Here is a 19,826-nt window from a genome sequence, read left to right as displayed (position 1 = left end):
AGGAAACATGAGTGTCTAACACTAAATCTTAAGTTTTTTGCTTTGTCATTCTATAAGATAACCATCCACTATCCCCCAAAGTTTAGAAAAAGTCTGTTGTGCTCAAAAACCTGATTCTTTGGTGGTATCAAGGCAAAGAGCATGTATTCTGCACCTAAGCAAATATAGCAGGGCAGGGAGAGGGGAGAAGTCACATGCACTGAGACCCAAGTAAGATGGACAATGTCGCAGAAGATGAGGACAAGGACAAGTGACGCTCGTGGGACACATATGATGTGCCGGGGCAATACTGAGTGTCCCACTTCAGGCAGGATGAAGGCTCAAGCAATTGTTACGGTTGTTCAGTCGCTCAATCATGTCCAACTCTTTGCAACCCCATGGACTGCAGCACGCCAGGCTTCCCTGTCCTTCACCATCTCACGGAGTTTGCTCAAACTCATATCCATTGAGTTGGTGACGCCACGCAACCATCTCATCCTCTGTCTTCCCTAACTCCTACCTTCAATCTTTCCCAGCATCAAGGTCTTTTCTAGTGAGCTGGCTCTTCGTATCAGGTGGCCAAAGTATTGGAGCTTCAGCTTCAGCATCAGTCTTTCCAATGAATATTCAGGGTTGATTTCCTTTAGGATTGACTGGTTTGATCTGCTTGCTGTCCAGTAGACTCTCAAGGGTCTTCTCCAACACAACAGCTCAAAAGCATCAATTCTTCAGTGCTCAGCCTTCTTTATGAGTCCAACTCTCATATCCATACATGACTACTGGAAAAACCAGTAGTTTTTGACTAGATGGACCTTTGCCGGCAAAGTAATGTCTCTACTTTTTAATAGGCTTTCTAGGTTTGTCATAGCTTTTCTTCCAAGGAGCAAGCATCTTTTAATTTCCTGGCTGCAGTCACCATCTGCAGTGATTTTGGAGCCCCCCAAAATCAAGCCTCTCACTGTTTCCATTGTTTCCCCATCTATTTGCCATGAAATTATGGGACTGGATGCCATGATCTTAATTTTTTGAATATTGAGTTTTAAGCCAACTTTTTCACACCCCTCTTTCACCTTCATCAAGAGGCTCTTTAGTTCCTCCTTGTTTTCTGCCATAAGGGTGGTGTCTGTCATCTGTGTATCTGAGGTTATTGATATTTCTCCCAGCAATCTTGATTCCAGCTTCTGCTTCATCCAGGCCAGCACTGCTCATGATGTATTCTGCATATAAGCTAAATAAGCGAGGTGACAATATATTACCTTGATGTACTCCTTTCCCCAAGGAGTGATCAAAACCATCCCCAAGAAAAATAAATGCAAAAAGGCAAAATGGTTGTCTGAGGAGGCCTTACAAATACCTGAAAAAAGAAGAGAAGCAAAAGGCAAAGGAGAAAAGGAAAGATATAACCATCTGAAGGCACAGTTCCAAAGAATAGCAAGGAGAGATAAGAAAGCCTTCCTAAGTGAAAGTGAAAAGTGAAAGTGTTAGTCGCTCAGTCTGTCCAACTCTTTGGGACCCCATGGACTGTAGCCTTCCAGGCTCCTCTGTCCATGGGATTCTCCAGATTAAGAATACTGGAGTGGATTGCCATTCCGTTCTCCAGGGGATCTTCCTGACCCAGGGATCAAACCCAGGTCTCCTGCATTGCACACAGATTCTTTACTACCTGAGCTACCAGGGAAGTCCTTAGTGAACATGCAAAGAAACAGAGGAAAACAACAGAATGGGAAAGACTAGAGATCTCTTCAAGAGAACGAGAGATACCAAGGGAAAATCTCATGCAAAGATGGGCACAATAAAGGACAGAAACAGTATAGACCTAACAGAAGCAGAAGATATTAACACGAGGTGGCAAGAATACATAGAAGAACTGCACAAAAAAAGATCTTAATAACCCAGATAACCACAATGGTGTGATCACTCACCTAGAGCCAGACATTCTGGAATGCGAAGTCAAGTGGGCCTTAGGAAACATCACTACGAACAAAGCTAGTGGAGGTGATGGAATTCCAGCTGAGCTATTTCAAATCCTAATAGATGATGCTGTTAAAAGTGCTGCACTCAATATGCCAGCAAATGTGGAAAACTCAGCAGTGGCCACTGGACTGGAAAAGGTCAGTTTTCATTCCAATCCCAAAGAAAGAAGATGCCAAAGAATGTTCACACTACCGCATAACTGCACTCATTTCACATGCTGGTGAAGTAATGCTCAAAATTTTCCAAGTGAGGCTTCAAAAGTACATGAACCGAGAACGTCCAGATGTTCAAGCTGGATTTAGAAAAGGCAGAGAAACCAGCGATCAAACTGCCAACATCCACTGGATCACAGAAAAAGGAAGAGAATTCCAGAAAAACATCTACTTCTGCTCCACTGACTATGCTAAAGCCTTTGACTGTGTGGATCATAACAAACCGTGGAAAATTCTTAAGAGATGGGAATACCAGACCACCCTACTTGCCTCCTAAGATACCTGTATGCAGGTCAAGCAGCAGTTAGAACCAGACATGGAACAATGGACTGGTTCAAAATTGGGAAAGGAGTACGTCAAGCAATTGGTATTGGAATACTAAGGGACAGACCAGTTCCACAGGGGTGGAAGACCTGGAACCACCCAGAAGGCAGAGATCTGAGTCAAGTGTGTGAGCCTCATGAACTTCATAGTCTCCAGGCTCTCTCCTAGGTTAAGCTAAACTGAGTCCATTGAGGCCATTGTGATATAGTTTCTGCCTCACTGAAATATGAGATTCATCTTCAGGAAGTACACTTTCTTTTTTGTGCTTTCTGGGATCTTGCATGTTAATAGGATTATGGAGAAAAATGATAGTTATGCATGATAGGCAAAGGAGAGCCAAGTAGTGCCTTACTGGAATGCCTGAAAGGAACAAAAACAATGAAATACAGTAACCATTTAAAAATATAATTTAGGAAAATGTTTCTGAAATAATAAAGGATCTCAATCTACATTTGAAAAAAATCACAACAATGTTTACATTAAAAGACATATTCTATAGATAAACATGTGTCCTCTCCCTCTTGAACCTCCCTCCCCATCCCACCCTTCTAGGTTGTCACAGAGCAGAGGCTTTGGGTTCCCTGATTCATGCTGATGTATACTAGAAACCATCCCAATACTGTAAAGTAATTATCCTCCAATTAAAAATAAAATACAATTTGAAAATTTAAAAAAATATTACAAATACAGTAAAAAGAAAAAAAAATACTAGAAAACAAAGAATCCTTGAGGCACTCAGCAAAAAGAACAAGTATAAAGGCTCCAAAAAAATTGCTTTTGAACATACAAGAATTCAGGAATAGTGTTCTTAAGAAGTCATACAGAAATAGGGAATCAGAGGAAAGAAAAAAAAATTTTTTTAAAGCTGTAGATTTTCTAGAAAATATCAACAGTGAAAACACCAAATGTTCTGACATTTGTGAGAGGGAAGCATCAGTGAGAGGAAAATTCATAACTTAAAAACTAATACCAATTTTTTTTGGGGGGGCTGTGCTGTGCAGCATGTGGGACCCTAGTTCTGCAACCAGGGATCGAACCCACACCCCCTACAGCAGAAGCACAGAGTCTTAACAACTGGACTACCCGGGAAGTCCCCCTCTGCACTTTTTTTTAAACCTGAGCTATTTCACAGTAATTTTTAGCTTGTTAAATAAATGAACTACAATATACCCACACAATGTGTGTGTTATTCACTCAGTCATGTCTGGCTCTTTGCGACCCCACGCACTGTAGCCCACCAGGCTCCATGGGGATTCTCCAAGCAACAATACTGGAGTGGGTTGCCATGCCCTTCTCGAGGGATCCACACAATGGATAAAAATAATAATGTTACGTACTCCTCTAAAAACATCACTAGGATATACTGTTAAGGGAAACAAACAAGTGCATTATCCTATATACAGCAGGCAACCGACTGTGTAAGAAAACAGTGCAGGAAGTATTAAATCAAATAAAAACACATATTTGTACATATGTACATAACGTACATATTTGCTTATATTTATATAAAGAGAAATAGAAACATATGCAGGAAATCTAGAAGGCTACTATCCAACAAAGCAGAGAGTGAAACAAGGTAGATGAGGAGGCAGGACCAAGTTTTTCAGTAAAAATGTTTTTATCATTTTGATTTCTAAACCATGTTACCTAGTTAGAAAACAAAATTTAATTCTTTTAATATTTATTTATTTGGCTGCATCAGGTCTTGGTTACGGCATGCGGGATTTTCTTTTTTAGTTGAGGCATGTGGGATCTAGTTCCCTGACCAGGGATTGAACCAGGCCCCCTGCATTGGGAGTACAGAGTCTTAGCCACTGAACCACCAAGCAAATCCCACAGAATTTAATTTAAAAAAAAATTTTTTTTTAAATTCAAGGCTGGCCAAAATGGGTCCACTGAGCGACTTCCCCTCACTTTTCATTTTCACACCTTGGAGAAGGAAATGGCAACCCACTCCAGTACTCTTGCCTGGAGAATCCCAGGGACGAGGGAGCCTGGTGGGCTTCCATCTGGTGGGGTCGCACAGAGTCGGACACGACTGAAGGGACTTAGCAGCAGCAGCAGCAGTAGTCTGCCAAACGTTTAGGAAAGAAAACACACCAATTTGTTAACATCTGCTCCTGAAGATGGAGAAGCAGAGGAAACACTTCCTAACTCATTCTATGAAACCAGCATTACCATAATACCACAACCTGACAAAAGCAGACAAGAAAACTACAGACCAATATCACTCATGAACATAGTAGACGCAAAACTCCTCAACAAAATATTAGTAAATAGAATCCAACAATGTATAAAGAATTATACACCATGAGCACGTGGGATTTATCCCAGGTATGCAAGGATGGCTCAACATTTGAAAATTAATTAACGGTATCACATCAACAGACTGAAAAATCACGTGATCATACCAACAGACAAGGGAAAAATATTTTACAAAATTCAACATCCATTCATGATAAAAACTCTCACCAAACTAGAAACAGAGGGGAACTTCCTCAATCTGATAAAGAACATCTACAAAAACCTACAAGAAACATCATACCTAATGGTGAGAAACCAGCTTTCCCACTAAGATCAGGAACAAGGCAAGGAATGCAATAAGATAAGAAAAGGAAATAAAAGCTAAGTAAATGGTGTGTTCTGAGTCGCTTCTGTCATGTCCGACTCTTTGCGACCTATGGACTATGGAATTTTCCCGGCAAGAGTACTAGAGTGGGTTGCCATGCCACCCGGGGAGCCCAAAGTAAACTGGGAAGGAAGAAATAAAACTGTATTTGTTAGCATTTGATGTGATTGTGTATGAAGAAAATCTGTTAAGAATCAACCAAAAAACTCTTGGAACTAATAAACAATCACAGCAAAGTTGTAACCATGGATAGAGGAGCCTTACAGGCTACAGTCTGTGGGGTCACAAAGAGTCGTACACAACTGAGCGACTAAGCACACACAAATGGAAAACAGTATGGAAGTTCCTCTGAACACTAAAAACAGCGTTACCATATGATCCAGCAATCCCACTCCTGGGTGTATATCCAGAGAAAACTTAGTTCGAAAAGAAACATGTACCCCTATGTTCACAGCAGCACTATTTACAACTGCCAAGACATGGAAGCAACCTCAATATCTACGAACAGATACATATAACTAACCGAATCACTTTGCTGTACACCAGAAACTAATGCAGCACTGTAAATCAACCTGATGGGAACCAACACCACAAGCCTCATCTAATACCCCAACTTCCTGCAGCTTCTCAGGTAATAGGGTCTTCAATAAATGAATAACTACCATTTACATTAATACCCCAAAATGAAATACTTAAGTAAAGTCTAACAAAATATGTACAAGATCTCCTTGAAGAAAACTATGATGACAGAATCCAAGAACTGGGACTTCCCTGGTAGTCCAGTTGCAATGCAGGGGATGTGGGTTCAATCCCTGACCAGGGAACTAAGATCCCACATGTCAGAGAGCAATTAAACCCATACACTGCAATTACTGAGCCCATTCAACACAACTAGAGAGCCTACACATCACAGCCGGAGTCCATGCACCAAAAAGAAAGATCCCTCATGATGAAACGAAGATCCTGTGTCCTGCAACAAAGATCTGACAGTCAAATAATAAGTAATTTTTAAAAAGAATCTAAGAAGTAAATAAGTAGCGAGATAGTCCCTATTCACAGATAAAAGACTCAATGCCGTCAAGATCTCAGTTCTTCCCAGCTTCATCCACATCTATTCAATGCAATCCCAATCAAAATCCTAGCAAGTCATCTTTCACCTTGCATAGCACCTAGCAGAGTGTCAGGTCCACGGTAGGCTCAATGAAAGTGAAGTAAGCGTAAGTTGTGGTGGAAAGCCAGCTCCGAAGTCCTGGGGCAAAAGTGGGAATATACAGAAAGTGCGCTGGACAAACTTGCATGATTAAGAAAACCCAAGTACTAACTGGACATCTTGAACAGAAACCAAGAACTCAGTGACCTTACAGATGTGTCTCACCTCTGTCATTCTCTGTATATTAGTTTCCTCTACCTGATGGGAACCAACACCACGAGCCTCACCTAATCCCAACTTCCCACAGCTTTTCGGAGAAGAGAGTCTCACTCTCATCCTCATGGTGTGGTCACTCACTTAAGAGCCAGACATCCTGGAGTGTGAAGTCAAGTGGGCCTTAGGAAGCATTACTATGAACAAAGCTAGTGGAGATGATGGAATTCCAGCTGAGCTATTTCAAATCCTAAAAAAAAAATGATGCTGTTAAAGTTCTGTATTCAATATGCCAGCAAACTTGGAAAACTCAGCAATGGCCATAGGACTGGAATAGGTTTTCATTACAATCCCAAAGAAGGGGAATGGCAAAGAATATTCAAACTACTGTACAACTGCACTCATTTCACATGCTAGCAAGGTAATGCTCAAAATCCTTCAAGCTAGGCTTCAACAGTACATGAACCTAGAACTTACAGATGTACAAGATGGATTTAGAAAAGGCAAAGGAACCAGAGATCAAATTGCCAACATCTGCTGGATCACAGAAAAAGCAAGAGAGTTCTAGAAAAACATCTACTTCTGCTTCATTGACTATGACTAAAGCCTTTGATTGTGTGGATCACAATAAACTGTAAAAAATTCTTAAAGATAAGAATACCAGACCACTTTACCTGCCTCCTGAGAAACCTGTATGCAGGTCAAGAAGCAACAGTTAGAACCCAACATAGAATAAAGGACTGGTTCAAAACTAGGAAAGGAGTAAGTTAAGGCTGTACTCTGTCACCTTGCTTATTTAACTTATATGCAGAGTACATTATGTGAAATGCCAGCCTGGATGAATCATAAGCTGGAATCAAGATTGCCAGCAGAAATATAAACTACCTCAGATATGCAGATGATAGCACCCTAATGGCACAAAGCGGAAAAGAACTAAAGAGCCTCTTGATGAAGGTGAAAGAGAAGAGTGGAAAAGCTGGCTTAAAACTCAACATGCTCACTCCTTGGAAGGAAAGCTATGACAAACCTAGACAACTATTAAAAAGCAGAGACATCACTTTGCCAACAAAGGTCCGTATGTTCAAAGCTATGGTTCTTCCAGTAGTCATGTACGGATGTGAGTTGGACCATAAAGAAGGATGAGCACTGAAAAATTGGTGCTTTCAAACTGTGGTGCTGGAGAAGACTCTTGAGAGTCCCTTGGACAGCAAGGATATCAAACCAGTCAGTCCTAAAGAAATCAACCCTGGATATTCATTGGAAGGACTGATGCTGAAGCTCCAATATTTTGGCTATGTGATGTGAAGAGCTGACTCATGGGAACAGATGCTAGTAAAGACTTAGGGCAGGAGAAGCGGCGACAGAGGATAAGATGGTTAGATAGCATCATCAACACAATGGAGATGAGTTTGAGCAAACTCCAGGAGACAGGGGAGGACAGAGAAGCCTGGCATGCTGCAGACCATGGATGACAAAGAGTCAGACATGACTTAGCAATTAAACAACAACTCATCCTCAAGTTCAGTTTGAAAAATAGGCAGAAAAGTTTCAGGCCAGCCAAGCTTGAGCCCTAAACCAAAGTTGAAGGGGCCTGTTTTTGTAAGAATACAGCCACTCCACCAGGACCACCAGCTTAGAGGAGAGGGGCAGGGGTGTCATAATGGGGGCCTCTGAGACATTTCCAATGGGATAGCTTGCCACAGATACATACCGGGATCCCTTTAGGGCTTCAAGGTCAGAACATAATTTGTGGCACCCTAGGGTGGAGAACACGGCCTTGTCCCAACAGTGACAGTGGTAGTGGAAGGCATGGCATGGCTGATGGCCTTGGCTGCACCTGGAAGGGCAAAACTCCAAGTGCTGCCTCCTAAATGAATATTGGTGGGTCCTTCCTGGGTGCCAAAGGGCAACTGACATTTGGTAAACATGAGACTGGGCCCACACGTGCAGACTGACTACGTCAGAGGAGCCCGTTCTGCCCATTTAAGAAAGCCATACCTCACAGGTCACAAGTAGATCATGAAAACACGTGTAACTGAGATTTTGCCCAATTGAACCATTTTATTTTGTAATAGGTGCTCATTAAGTTGAGAGATAATGTTCATACTCTTTTTAAAAAAATTATTTGACTGTGCCGGGTCTTAGCTGTGGCATGTGGGATCTAGTTCCCTGACCAAGGATTGAACCCTTAAGAGCACGGAGTCTTAAACACTGGACCACCAAGGAAGCCCTCAACTGAATCATTTTAAACCGTCACTAGGAACTGCTGAGTAAAGTCTCCCTTACAGGAGCTGGGTAGCCTGCCCCAGAACTTTTTGGGCCTGACCACAGGGTAGGCCCAATGGCTTTCTGTTGGTATAGAAAGAACCAGGGAATTTGCCCTGGGAGCCTCTCACAATCAAATGGAAGGGAATTCCAGGCAAACAACCACAGTCCTTCAACCCTTAGGTGAGGTCATTCAGAGGCAACTGTCGTGCACTGGGCCCCAGAAGCACTTGATGCACTAAGCCCCCTAACTACTCTTCTTAACACATAATCCACCTCCCCTTCCAGGGCTTTCTGTGATCACCTCCAACATAAACTGCTTGTACCTAATCCTGTCTCAGGCACTCCTCCTTAGGGATCCACACCAACTCACCACATTGTAGTAGAGGAAGCAAGTGCTACCATCCAAACGAGGCATATAAGGAGAGAGGGGATAAGAAGGACAAGAGGTGGAGACCTCCCAAGAAGCCTCCTGAGGACATACTTGACCATGAAGGCTCAGACACCCAACTCAGGGTAGTAGAGGAGCAGATGTGCATTAATGAAACTCACAGAAACAGAAGGTGAAATCACACATTCGGTGCTTTTAATTCAAAATGAAAACAACATCATCAGACCTCTAGCATCCACCTGACACCACCTTCTCTCCCCATAGACTGCTGGTGGGCATGGGCTGGGCTCAAAAGGAGTTATGGAACCTCTCTGCTGAACTACACTCACACCTCTGTGAACTGTGGTAGGGCTGGACACTGACAAACAAAATCCCTGATGATGGTACCTAAGTAGGTGCAAAGGCAGAGGCCAGCTCCCCAACTCTGGAAGTCTCAAGAGACCCCTTTTGCACTCCGATGACTATGGGTTTTGAAGAAGAAAGTGGGCTGAGTTCCAAGTAGCTCTTCCTTACTACCCCAGCACTAGGGACTGGTGGACTGGGGGCTGGCTGGCAGGGATGGGAAAAACGGGGCCAAGGACAAGCAGGGCTGGCCCAATGCGGAGGTCTGAATAAGCCACAAGGCAGCTCCAGGCACAGGATGTTCTGTGATTCCACCTCTCTACCCCCTCCCCAGACCCCTTTTCTGCCAGCTTGTCCCATCCATTTGTCCTGGGTGTGGCAGCACGCCAGAGCTGAGAGCAGGCTGGGAAGGAGGAGGCAGATGCCAAATTTTACCTGACTGTGTGTCCCTTTAACACCATCTCCTTGACCTTGTGAGGACTCCCATCCCAGTGTGGGTCAGTGGGACCAGGCAGCACTGAATTCTTTCTCTAGACCCTGGACAAACTGGTCATTGAGGAAGAGCAGCTGACCATGGGGCAGGAAGCGAGTGAGGATGCCCTCGATGCAGTCAGCCCTCAGCAGGAGGTTGGCACCTCCTGGGACTAGCAGTCGGAGGTGGTCAAGGAGAAGGCGAGCCAGCAATCGAAGTGTGCTCTCCACCAGCAGCAGGTTCTCGTGAGTATCCAGCACCAGGGCAAAGCCTATAGAGAGCACGCCTAGCCACACCACTGTCCGAGGCTCCTGGAAAGGGTCCCCTGGCGCCAGGCGGAAGGCCCCACATGGGGCCTCATGAAGGGCAACTGGGTCATCTGAGGACTGGGGCTGCAGGTCCACAGCATGCCGGCCACACGCCTGCTGCTGCAGCTGGTACATGGACTCCACCTGCCTATGGAAAATAGGTGTGTCACAGACTTGTCATCCTCAGGATCACCCCTGGAGCTAGGAGCTGCCATTATCCCCCTAACTAGATGTAGAGACTGAGACCTGGAAAGACCAAGTGCAGTGACCCTGCCCAGGGCCACAGTACAGAAAGCATGAGCCCAGATAGGAATTTAGGCTCCAGCCTCCAGGTTCCGAACCATTTCACTCTATGCAGCCAAGAGAAGGCAGGCACTGAACACAGCTCCTTGGACTGGGAAGGGGCATCAGGGGAAAAAGATCCCTCCCCTAACTGATTCACAGAGGCCTCCTCAACATCTCAACAAGAGATGAGAAGTGGAGTATAAGCTACATCCAACCCAGGATTTCTGTAAACTCTCCACCCTCACCCCATCCTGAAGCCTTCTCCAAATAGAAAAGAAAAACCTTCTACTTGGACATCCAGGCTTTTGAAATCACTCTCTGACCTCTCATGAAATCACCTTTCAATCTGGGCCATGTAAAGGCTGCTCTTAAAGACATGTTTGGTTTTCTGTGCCACATAAGGGGGAAGAGGCCCAGAGAACCAAAGAGGTAACAAGAGGCTGGCCCACGGTTGCCCCAGAGTGTTAACCTCCACCCAAAATGCAGAGGGGCCAGGAGACTCCGGCACCTGTTGGTTCAGTCTGGGTCTGGTAGGAAAAGGTCCCAGGCCAGCTACCCCATCTGGAACAGTGTTTCCCAACTATATACTCTCTGGATCCTAGGCTTTCAGGAGGCCTTTGGTGCCCATTCCCATAAACTACATTCTCTCTCCTCTTTAAGGATTCATAAAGCTTAAAGACACACTAAGGGCCCTGAAAAGTCCTGCATTCAAAGCATGTTTAATCTGTACTGTTTACACTCAAATCCCAACTCTTTCACTTTCTAGACTCTCTAGAGCTCATCTGTAATCTTCAAATTCCTTTAACTCACTATATACTCAACTGTAAGGTAGGAATAATATACCTACCTCAAAATACTGTTTCAAAGATAAAATGAGTTCATATACATGAAATACTCAGAACATAAAATGCTTACTATATACAGGCTAAATAATATTAACTACAAAAAAGTTATAGTAAATGCTAAATAACTATAATAAATAATCATGATAATAACATTATTTCTTTAACCCCTTTTCATGTAATACTTGTGAACAACCGGGAAGACTCTTTGAAAGCACTATTCTAAAAACTTTCTGCTTCTTAGTCCTCCTGTTTCTCTGTGCCGTTCCAGAAAACCTATCATAATCACTGACTAGGAAGCCTTGGGCCCGGGCTGGATGGTGTGGTTACCTGGCCACAGCCAAAATCTGCTCCTTTCGGAGAAGTCTGTCCCTCTCAGCACTGTGTGGTTGTGAGTCATTGGGTGAATTCTCGGCGCCAAAGAAGCAGGAGTAGAGCACTCGGCAAAGGCCCTCCTCAGCCTTTGCGGCCCGCAGGGTGTGGATGAGGAAGGCATGGACCATGGCTCTGGAATGATGATACAGAGAAGTCAGACACTTCAGTGAGATGAGTGTCTAACCCCAGCAGGAGAGGCAACCACAGAAAACGTCTGGCCTAGCTCCGTCTGGAGGGTGGTGTGGCTGGTCACTGGTCCTCCTTAGCCACCCAAGACACATGCCCAGCTCTGGCCAGCACCTCTGCCCACAACAGAGTCTAGTGCCTAAGATATCCTGGACAACCCCAAAGCCAAGTCTACAAACTGCTGGCCAGGAATTTTTTTTTTTTTTTTTTGGTAGTAGGCATGAGGTTTATTGGTCATAGTATTTTTTTTTAATTTTATGAAATTAATTTTATTTTAATTTTATTTCATCTTAATTTTATAAAATTAAGAAAGTTTCATTTGAAATGTAATTTTATAAAGCATTTTCTCTCTCTCTTGTATTTTTAAAACTGTAAGTTATCAGAGTAAAGGGACACTGGGGAGATGCTCCAGACTGAAGAAGGCAAAAGACACAGGACAGAGGAATACAACCCTGGCAGAGAAATAGGTAGCTTCAAATTACAGCATTATTAGGATACCTGGAAGCATTTAAATATGCATTACAGGTTAAATAATCGTCTTGATCAATACTACCTGGTTTTGAATGTAGGGGAATGTCCTTGTTTTTAGAAAATACACACTTTAAGTACTTCTAAATACACAGGTGAAGGAGCATCATATCTGCAACAAACTGAATTGGAATATTACGTATACAGGACTTCTTTATAAAAAGTTTCTTTCAGTCTTGAAATTGGTAAGCCTGCTGCTGCTGCTAAGTCGCTTCAGTCGTGTCCGACTCTGTGCGCCCCATAGACGGCAGCCCACCAGGCTCCCCCGTCCCTAGGATTCTCCAGGCAAGAACACTGGAGTGGGTTGCCATTTCCTTCTCCAGTGCATGAAAGTGAAAAGTGAAAGTGAGGTCGCTCAGTTGTGTCCAACTCTTAGCGACCCCATGGACTGCAGCCCACCAGGCTCCTCCGTCCATGGGATTTTCCAGGCAAGAGTACTGGAGTGGGTTGCCATTGCCTTCTCCGTGAGATCAAGTCAAAACAAAGACCATGAAATAGAAATAATAATAATGTCTGACTGGCTAAGTGACCAGCCCGGGATTGAAAGGTAGCAGGGATCTGTGACTAAGGGTAAATAGATCGTCGGTTTAAACGAGTTAAAAATGAAGGTTCCAGAAGGCGTTTTAAAACCGGAGCCCGAAGACCTGAGCTGACCTCCCATGACCCTCTAGCCACGAGAAGATTACGTCATCAACCTTCGCCACGGGTCTCGCGCAACCCCGAGGCGCAGTGCATCTGGGGGGGCTGTAGTTGCTTGCCCCTAGCTAACCAACTGTGTGGGGTGGGGTGGGGCGGACTGAGTGTGCACCGCAACCCCGGGCCGCTGTCCTCAAGGCGTGGTACTCACCTTTCCTTTCGTGCCTGCAAACTTCTAATAACGGGCCAAGTCCCTCGGGTAAAGGGGCAAAATGGCGGCTGCGCGGCACCGGGGCGCCTGCGCACGTCAGTAGCGGGCGCACGTCAGTAGCGGGCGCGCGTCCGAGCGTGACATTCTCAGGGTGGGCGAGGTCTCATTTCCGGAGATGTGCTCCGAGGGCGGGGTGTGGGCGACTCGCATGGTCTGACAAAGACCCTTAGTCCCAAGTTCACTGTGCGGCCTATGCTGGTCACTCACCGACTGAGTATGCGAGGTTCCCACTGGTAGTCCTGCACCAGCCGAGTTCCAGGCCATTTTCCCCGGCGGCCGCGCGGGGGCGTAGCGACCCGGCTTGTGGCGCTTCCGGAAGAGGCAGGGTCTGAAGGTGCAGGGCGGGCGGATCTCAAACTGGCCCACTTGCGTGGGAACCCGGGTTGTGTGTGTGCTTACTCAGTCGTGTCCGACTCTTTGCGACCCCCATGGACTGTAGCCTGCCAGACTTCTCTGTCCATGGGGATTCTCCAGGCAAGAATACTGGAGTGGGTTGTTATGCCCTCCTCCAGGGGATCTTGCCAACCCAGGGATCGAAACCAGGACTCCCGCGTAGCAGCGGATTCTTTACCGTCTGAGCCACCAGGAAAGCCCGAGGGAATCTTGAGGGCACCTGTTAAAATTCAGGTTGCTGGGCTTTGGCCCAGAGAATGAAGGCTTGGGGGAAAATAAGCATATTTAGGAAGTTGAGGGAGCAGGGCTTCTGTGTGTGTGTTCCTCCGATGGGTTAAGACTAGGGCTTGAGGAGGGGAGGGGGAAAGACTAGGGCTTGGCTTGGAGTGGACCGATTAAAACTGTGGTCCCAATCCCGTCTCCAGCTGTCACGGACAGTTCAGTCATTTTACTGGGCCCCAGTGAAGCCCCATAGGGTTTAGTAGACCGATTAATTTTTCCTTTCACACTCCTGCCTCTAACAAGCTTCTTCCTTGCCCCCTCTTTGAGGGAGGCTATCAGAAGTATATAAAGGGGACTTCTCTGGTGGTCTAGTGGCCAAGACTCGGTGCTCCTAATGCAGGGGGCTGGGTTCCATCCCTGGTTAGGAAACTAGATTTCATGTGCTCCAACTAAGAGTGGACATGCCAAAGCATTGGAAGATCCTGTGTGCCACAGCTAAGACCTGGTGAAGCCAAATAAATATATGTTAAAAGGCGTGTGTGCACGTGTGTGTGTGTGTGTGTGTGTGTGTGTGTGTGTGTGTAAGTGCTTCCCTATTGGAGTCTTGGCTTAGAAGTGTTTGGGGCGCTGCAAGACTTCTCTGGGCCACGTGGCTTGCCCTGGTCTCCCCAGCCCCCTACCTCCCAACACATAATCATTTTACTTATCGACAGGTCAACTGCTGCAACCTACCCAGATGTGCTCTGTGCCTCAGAACCCCACAATGGTGATTCCCTCGGCCTGGCCTGCCCTTTCCTCCCCTTTATTAGCCCTTCAAAAGGTACTCAGACCAAAACTTAGGGGAAGCCTTCCTTCTAGACTGCCCATTAGCGGTCTGCTGTCCCGTTTACACCCACTGTGAGGGTCTGCCTAAGGTGCTGATGTCTCCTTTGGGATACACCCTGGCTGTGATGCCCAGTTTCAGTCACCAGGGCCAAACACAAGGTCGACCTGCAGGCAACCCAAACACACTCCTTGGTGACTGAAGAAAGAAGGGCAGTGCAGCTCAGGCAGAGAAACTGGTGTGCAGACTGGGCTCCTCTGGCCATAGGACTCAGGCAAAGAGGCAGGGAAGGGAAGCTAGAGGAGATAGCCTGGGTGCTGGCCAGAGCATGTGGGCATTCTGGTCACAGATGCAATATGTAAATATTTTTGTATGTGGAGGGGCAATCCCAGAGATAGTGGGGCCTCAGCCAATAGACTGGGATGATGTTGGCTCAGTTCCTGGTCCCTATCGCTCTGAGCCAGGACTCATGTCTGCCAGCTGATTACAGCAAAGAGCTGACCGAGGGCACTGTTTGCTGGGGGCCAAGTGACATCTGGAACACACTATTCTGGCCTCAGTCCACTCCGCAGGCAGTGAGTCCACTCCAGGTCCCAGGCTAGTGTGAGGTACATGGAGGAGACAGCAGTCAGAAGCTGGCCTGAGCTTCTGGAGGTCAGGGGTGACCCAGATGTAGGTGGTCTCAAGGTAAGTATAGCAGGCTCAGATGTCATTTTCAACTTTTGGTAACTTGTGTCATAGGCCAACTTGTGCCCTCAAAGTCAAAGCAAGGTGCTGAGACAGTGAGGCAGGAAGGGGCCTGGGTCCCCAAAGACTGCAGAAACTTCTTGCTGAATGAGGAGCACATATATTTATTTTGTTCAACTGCTGTATGGGGTTTCTGTTAGATGCTGCTGTTGTTCAGTCGCTAAGTTGTGGATGAATCTTTGCCATCCCATGGACACTAGCACTCCAGGCTACGCTGTCCTCCACTATCTCTGAGTTGCTCAAATTCACGTCTATTGAATCAGTGATGCTATCTAACCATCTCATCCTCTGTCGTCCCCTTCTCCTCTTGCCTTCAATTTTTCCCAGCATCAGGGTTTTTTCCAATGAGTCAGCTCTTCACATCACGTAGCCAAAGTATTGGAGCTTCAGCTTCAGCATCAGATTTATTTCCTTTAGGATTGACTAGTTTGATCTTGCAGCCCAAGGGACTCTCAAGAGTCTTCTCCAACACCATAGTTCGAAAGCACCACTTCTTCAGCGCTCAGCTTTCTTTATGGTCCAACTCTTATATCCATACATGACTACTGGAAGAACCATAGCTTTGAACATACGGACCTTTGTTGGCAAAGTGGTGTCTCTGCTTTTTAATGGCTGTCTAGGTTTGTCCTTTCCTTCCAAGGAGTAAGCATCTTTTAATTTCATAGCTGCAGTCACTGTCTGCAGTGATTTTGGAGCCCAAGAAAATAAAAATCTGTCACTGTTTCCACTTTTTCCCTTCCTATTTGCCATGAAGTTATGGGACTGGATGCCTTGATCTTAGTTTTTTGAATGTTGCATTTCAAGCCAGCTTTTTCACTCTCCTTTTTCACTTTCATCAAGAGGCTCTTTAGTTCCTTTTTGCTTTCTGCCATTAGAGTGATATCATTTGCATACCTGAGGTTTTTGCTATTTCTGCTGGCAATCTTGATTCCAGCTTATGATTCATCCAGCCTGGCATTTTGTATGATGTACTCTGCATATAAATTAAATAAGCAAGCTAACAATATACTGGATTGTCATAATACTTTTCAAATTTTGAACCAGTCCATTTGTCTATGTCCAGTTCTGTTACTTATTGACCTGAATACAGGTTCTCAGGAGACAGGTGAGCTGATCTGGTACTCTAATCTGTCTGAGAATTTTCCAGTTTGTTGTGATCCACAAAGTCAAAGATGATAGCGTAATGAATGAAGCAGAAGTGGATATTTTTCTGGAATTCCTTTGCTTTCTGCACGATCCAGTGAATGCCGGCAATTTTATCTCTGGTTCCCCTGCCTTTCCTAAACCCAGCTTGTACATCTGGAAGTTCTCAGTTCACGTACTGCTGAAACCTAGCTTGAAGGATGTTGAGTATAACCTTGCTAGCTTGTGAAATGCGCACAGTTGTACAGCAGTTTGATCATTCTTTGCCATTGTCCTTCTTTGGGATTGGAATGAAAACTTTTTCCAGTCTTATGGCCACTGCTGGGTTTTCCAAATTTGCAGGTATATTGAGTGCAGCACTTTAACAGCATCATCTTTTAAGATTTGAAATAGCTCAGCTGGAATTCTGTCACCTCTACTAGCTTTGTTTGTTTAATGCTTTCTACCAGTCCATCCTAAAGGAAATCAGTCCTGAATATTCATTCATTGGAAGGACTGATGTTGAAGCTGAAACTCCAGTACTTTGGCCACCTGATGCGAAGAACTGACTCACTGGAAAAGACCCTGATGCTGGGAAAGATTGAAGGCAGGAGAAGGGGATGACAGAGGATGAAATGGTTGGATGGCATCACCGACTCAATGGACATGAGTTTGGGCAAGTTCCAGGAGTTGCTGGTGGACAGGGAAGCCTGGCTTGCTGCAGTCCATGGGGTCATAAAGAGTCAGACACAGGCTGAACTGAACTGAACTGAATGCTTCCTAAGGCCCACTTGACTTCACACTCCAGGATATCTGGCTCTAGGTGAGTGACCACACCACTGTGGTTATCCAGGTCATTAAGACCTTTTTGGTCTTATATTCTGTATATTCTTCTGTATATTCATTCTGTATGGTTCTGTATATTCTTGCTGCCTCTTCTTAATCTCTTCTGCTTCTGTTAGGTCCTTCCTTACCATTTCTGTCCTTTATCATGCCCATCCTTGCATGAAATGTTTCCTTAATATCTCCAATTTTCTTGAAGAGAGCTCTAGTCTTTCCCATTCTATTATTTCCCTCTATTTCTTTGTATTGTTCATTTAAGAAGGCCTTCTTATCTCTCCTTTTCTATTCTCTGAAATTTTACATTCAGTTTGGTATATCTTTCCCTTTCTCCCTTGCCTTTCACTTCTCTTCTTTCCTCTGCTATTTGTAAATCCTCCTCAGACAACCATTTTGCCTTCTAGTATTCCTTTGCCTTTTGCGTGGTTTTGGTCACTGCCTCCTGTACAATGTTAAGAACTTCCTGTCCGTAGTTCTTCAAGCACTCTCTCTACTGGGTCTAATCCCTTGAATCTATTCGTCCCCTCCACTGTATAATCATAAGGAATTATATTTAGGTCATACTTGAATGGCCTAGTGGTTTTCCCTACTTTCTTCAGTTTAAGCCTGAATTTTGCAATATGGAGCTTATGATCTGAGTAACAGTCAGCTCCAGGTCTTGTTTTTGCTGACTGTATAGAGCTTCTCCATCTTCAGCTGCAAAGAACATAATCAGTCTGATTTTGGTGTTGACCATCTGGTGAGGTCCATGTGTAGAGTCATCCCTTATGTTGTTGGAAGAGAGTGTTTGCAATGACCAGTGTGTTCTCTTGACAAAACTCTGTTAGCCTTTGCTCTGTTTCATTTTATACTCCAAGGCCAAACTAGCCTATTATTCCAGGTATCTCTTGACTTCCTACTTTTGTATTCCAATCTCCTATGATGAAAAGGACATCTTTTTTTTGGTGTTAGTTCTAGAGGGTATTGTAGGTCTTCATAGAACTGTTCAACATCAGCTTCTTCGGCATTAGTGGTTGGGGCAAAGACTTGGATTACTGTGAAGTTGAATGATTTGCTTTGGAAACAAACCAAGATCATTCTGTCATTTTTGAGACTGCACCCAAATACTGCATTTTGTACTCTTTTGTTGACTATGAGGGCCACTCCATTTCTTCTAAGGGATTCTTCCCCACAGTGGTAGATATAATGGTCATCTGAATTAAATATGCCTGTTCTCATCCATTTTACTTATAGTTCACTAAGATGTCAATGTTCAATCTTGTCATCTCCTGCTTGACCACCTCCAATTTACCTTGATTCATGGATCTAACATTCCAGGTTCCTATGCAACACTGTCCTTTAGAGCATCAGACTTTCCTTTCATCACCAGGCATATCCACAACTAAGCATCATTTCCCCTTTGGCCCATCCACTTCTTTCTTTCTGAAGCTATTAGTAATTGCCATCTGCTTTTCTCCAGTAGCATATTGGACACTTTCCAATCTAGGGGGCTCATCTTCCAGTATCATATCTTTTTGTCTTTTCATATTGTTTATGGGATTCTCGCAGTAAGAATACTAGAGTGGGTTGCCATTTCCTCCTCCAGTGGACCACATTTTGTCAAAACTCTTCTCTGTAACTCATCCATCTTGGGTTGTCCTGCCTGGCATGGCCTATAGCTTCATTGAGTTATGCAAATCCCTTTACCACAACAGGGCTTCCCTTGTAGCTCAGTCGGTAAAGAATCTGCCTGCAATACAGGAGACCTGGGTTCAATCCCTGGGTTGGGAAGATCCCCTGGAGAAGGAAATGGCAACCCACTCCAGTATCCTTGCCTGGAAAATCTCATGGACACAGAAGCCTGGTGAGCTGCAGATCATGGGGTTGCAAAGAGTCGGGCGCGACTGAGCGACTAACACTTACTTACTTATTTACCACAACAAGGCTATGATCTATTAAGCAGTCTATTAGGTATAGCCTAACTCAAATGAGTTAAGTGAGGCAACATGTGAAGTGGACAGAGTAGAGCCTGACACATAGTCAGCACTCAGTAAATGCTGACAAACATTAATGCAGAGGCAGGATAGGAGAAAGTGTCAGAAAGGCCTTGGTCAGTACTGGAAAGCAGGTGGAACCTTCTGGTCTGGAGGCAGTTTCAGAAGAAGAAAAGTGAAATAAAATACTACAATTCAGTATCCTGTAATAAACCACAATGGAATAGAATGAAAAAGAATATATGTATATTCTTTATGAATATGTATGTATATATACATATATATATTATGTACATAACTGGCTTGTTTTGCTGTATACCAGAA

The 19,826-nt window shown here is 44.7% G+C and overlaps 1 protein-coding gene across 2 annotated transcripts; it reads right to left on the bottom strand.

Moving 5' to 3' along the window:
• Positions 1 to 9,310: 9,310 nt before the first annotated feature.
• AP5S1 (adaptor related protein complex 5 subunit sigma 1) lies at positions 9,311 to 13,685 on the bottom strand. 2 transcript variants are annotated; one of them, XM_027559381.1, is made up of 3 exons: positions 13,590 to 13,685; positions 11,717 to 11,893; positions 9,311 to 10,407 (listed from the first exon to the last, which is right to left on the bottom strand). In XM_027559381.1, the coding sequence occupies exons 2-3, from the start codon at positions 11,887 to 11,889 to the stop codon at positions 9,978 to 9,980; spliced, it is 603 nt and encodes a 200-aa protein (XP_027415182.1). In that variant the 5' UTR covers positions 11,890 to 11,893; positions 13,590 to 13,685; the 3' UTR covers positions 9,311 to 9,977. The 2 variants fall into 2 exon arrangements, with proteins under 2 accessions (XP_027415182.1, XP_027415181.1); XM_027559380.1 differs by lacking the exon at positions 13,590 to 13,685 and adding an exon at positions 13,323 to 13,567.
• Between the last annotated feature and the right edge of the window lie 6,141 nt (positions 13,686 to 19,826).

This window comes from Bos indicus x Bos taurus, chromosome 13 (assembly GCF_003369695.1).
Source record: "Bos indicus x Bos taurus breed Angus x Brahman F1 hybrid chromosome 13, Bos_hybrid_MaternalHap_v2.0, whole genome shotgun sequence".
Lineage (NCBI taxonomy): Eukaryota > Metazoa > Chordata > Mammalia > Artiodactyla > Bovidae > Bos > Bos indicus x Bos taurus.
This window is presented reverse-complemented; position numbering and strand designations above follow the sequence as displayed.

Excerpts from the sequence above, each read along its gene's own strand:
- AP5S1 (XM_027559381.1), bottom strand. The coding sequence starts at position 11,889 with ATGGTCCATGCCTTCCTCATCCACACCCTGCGGGCCGCAAAGGCTGAG. Across the intron at positions 10,408-11,716 it reads CAGATTTTGGCTGTGGCCAG|GCAGGTGGAGTCCATGTACC; the intron begins GTAACCACACCA and ends TATTTTCCATAG.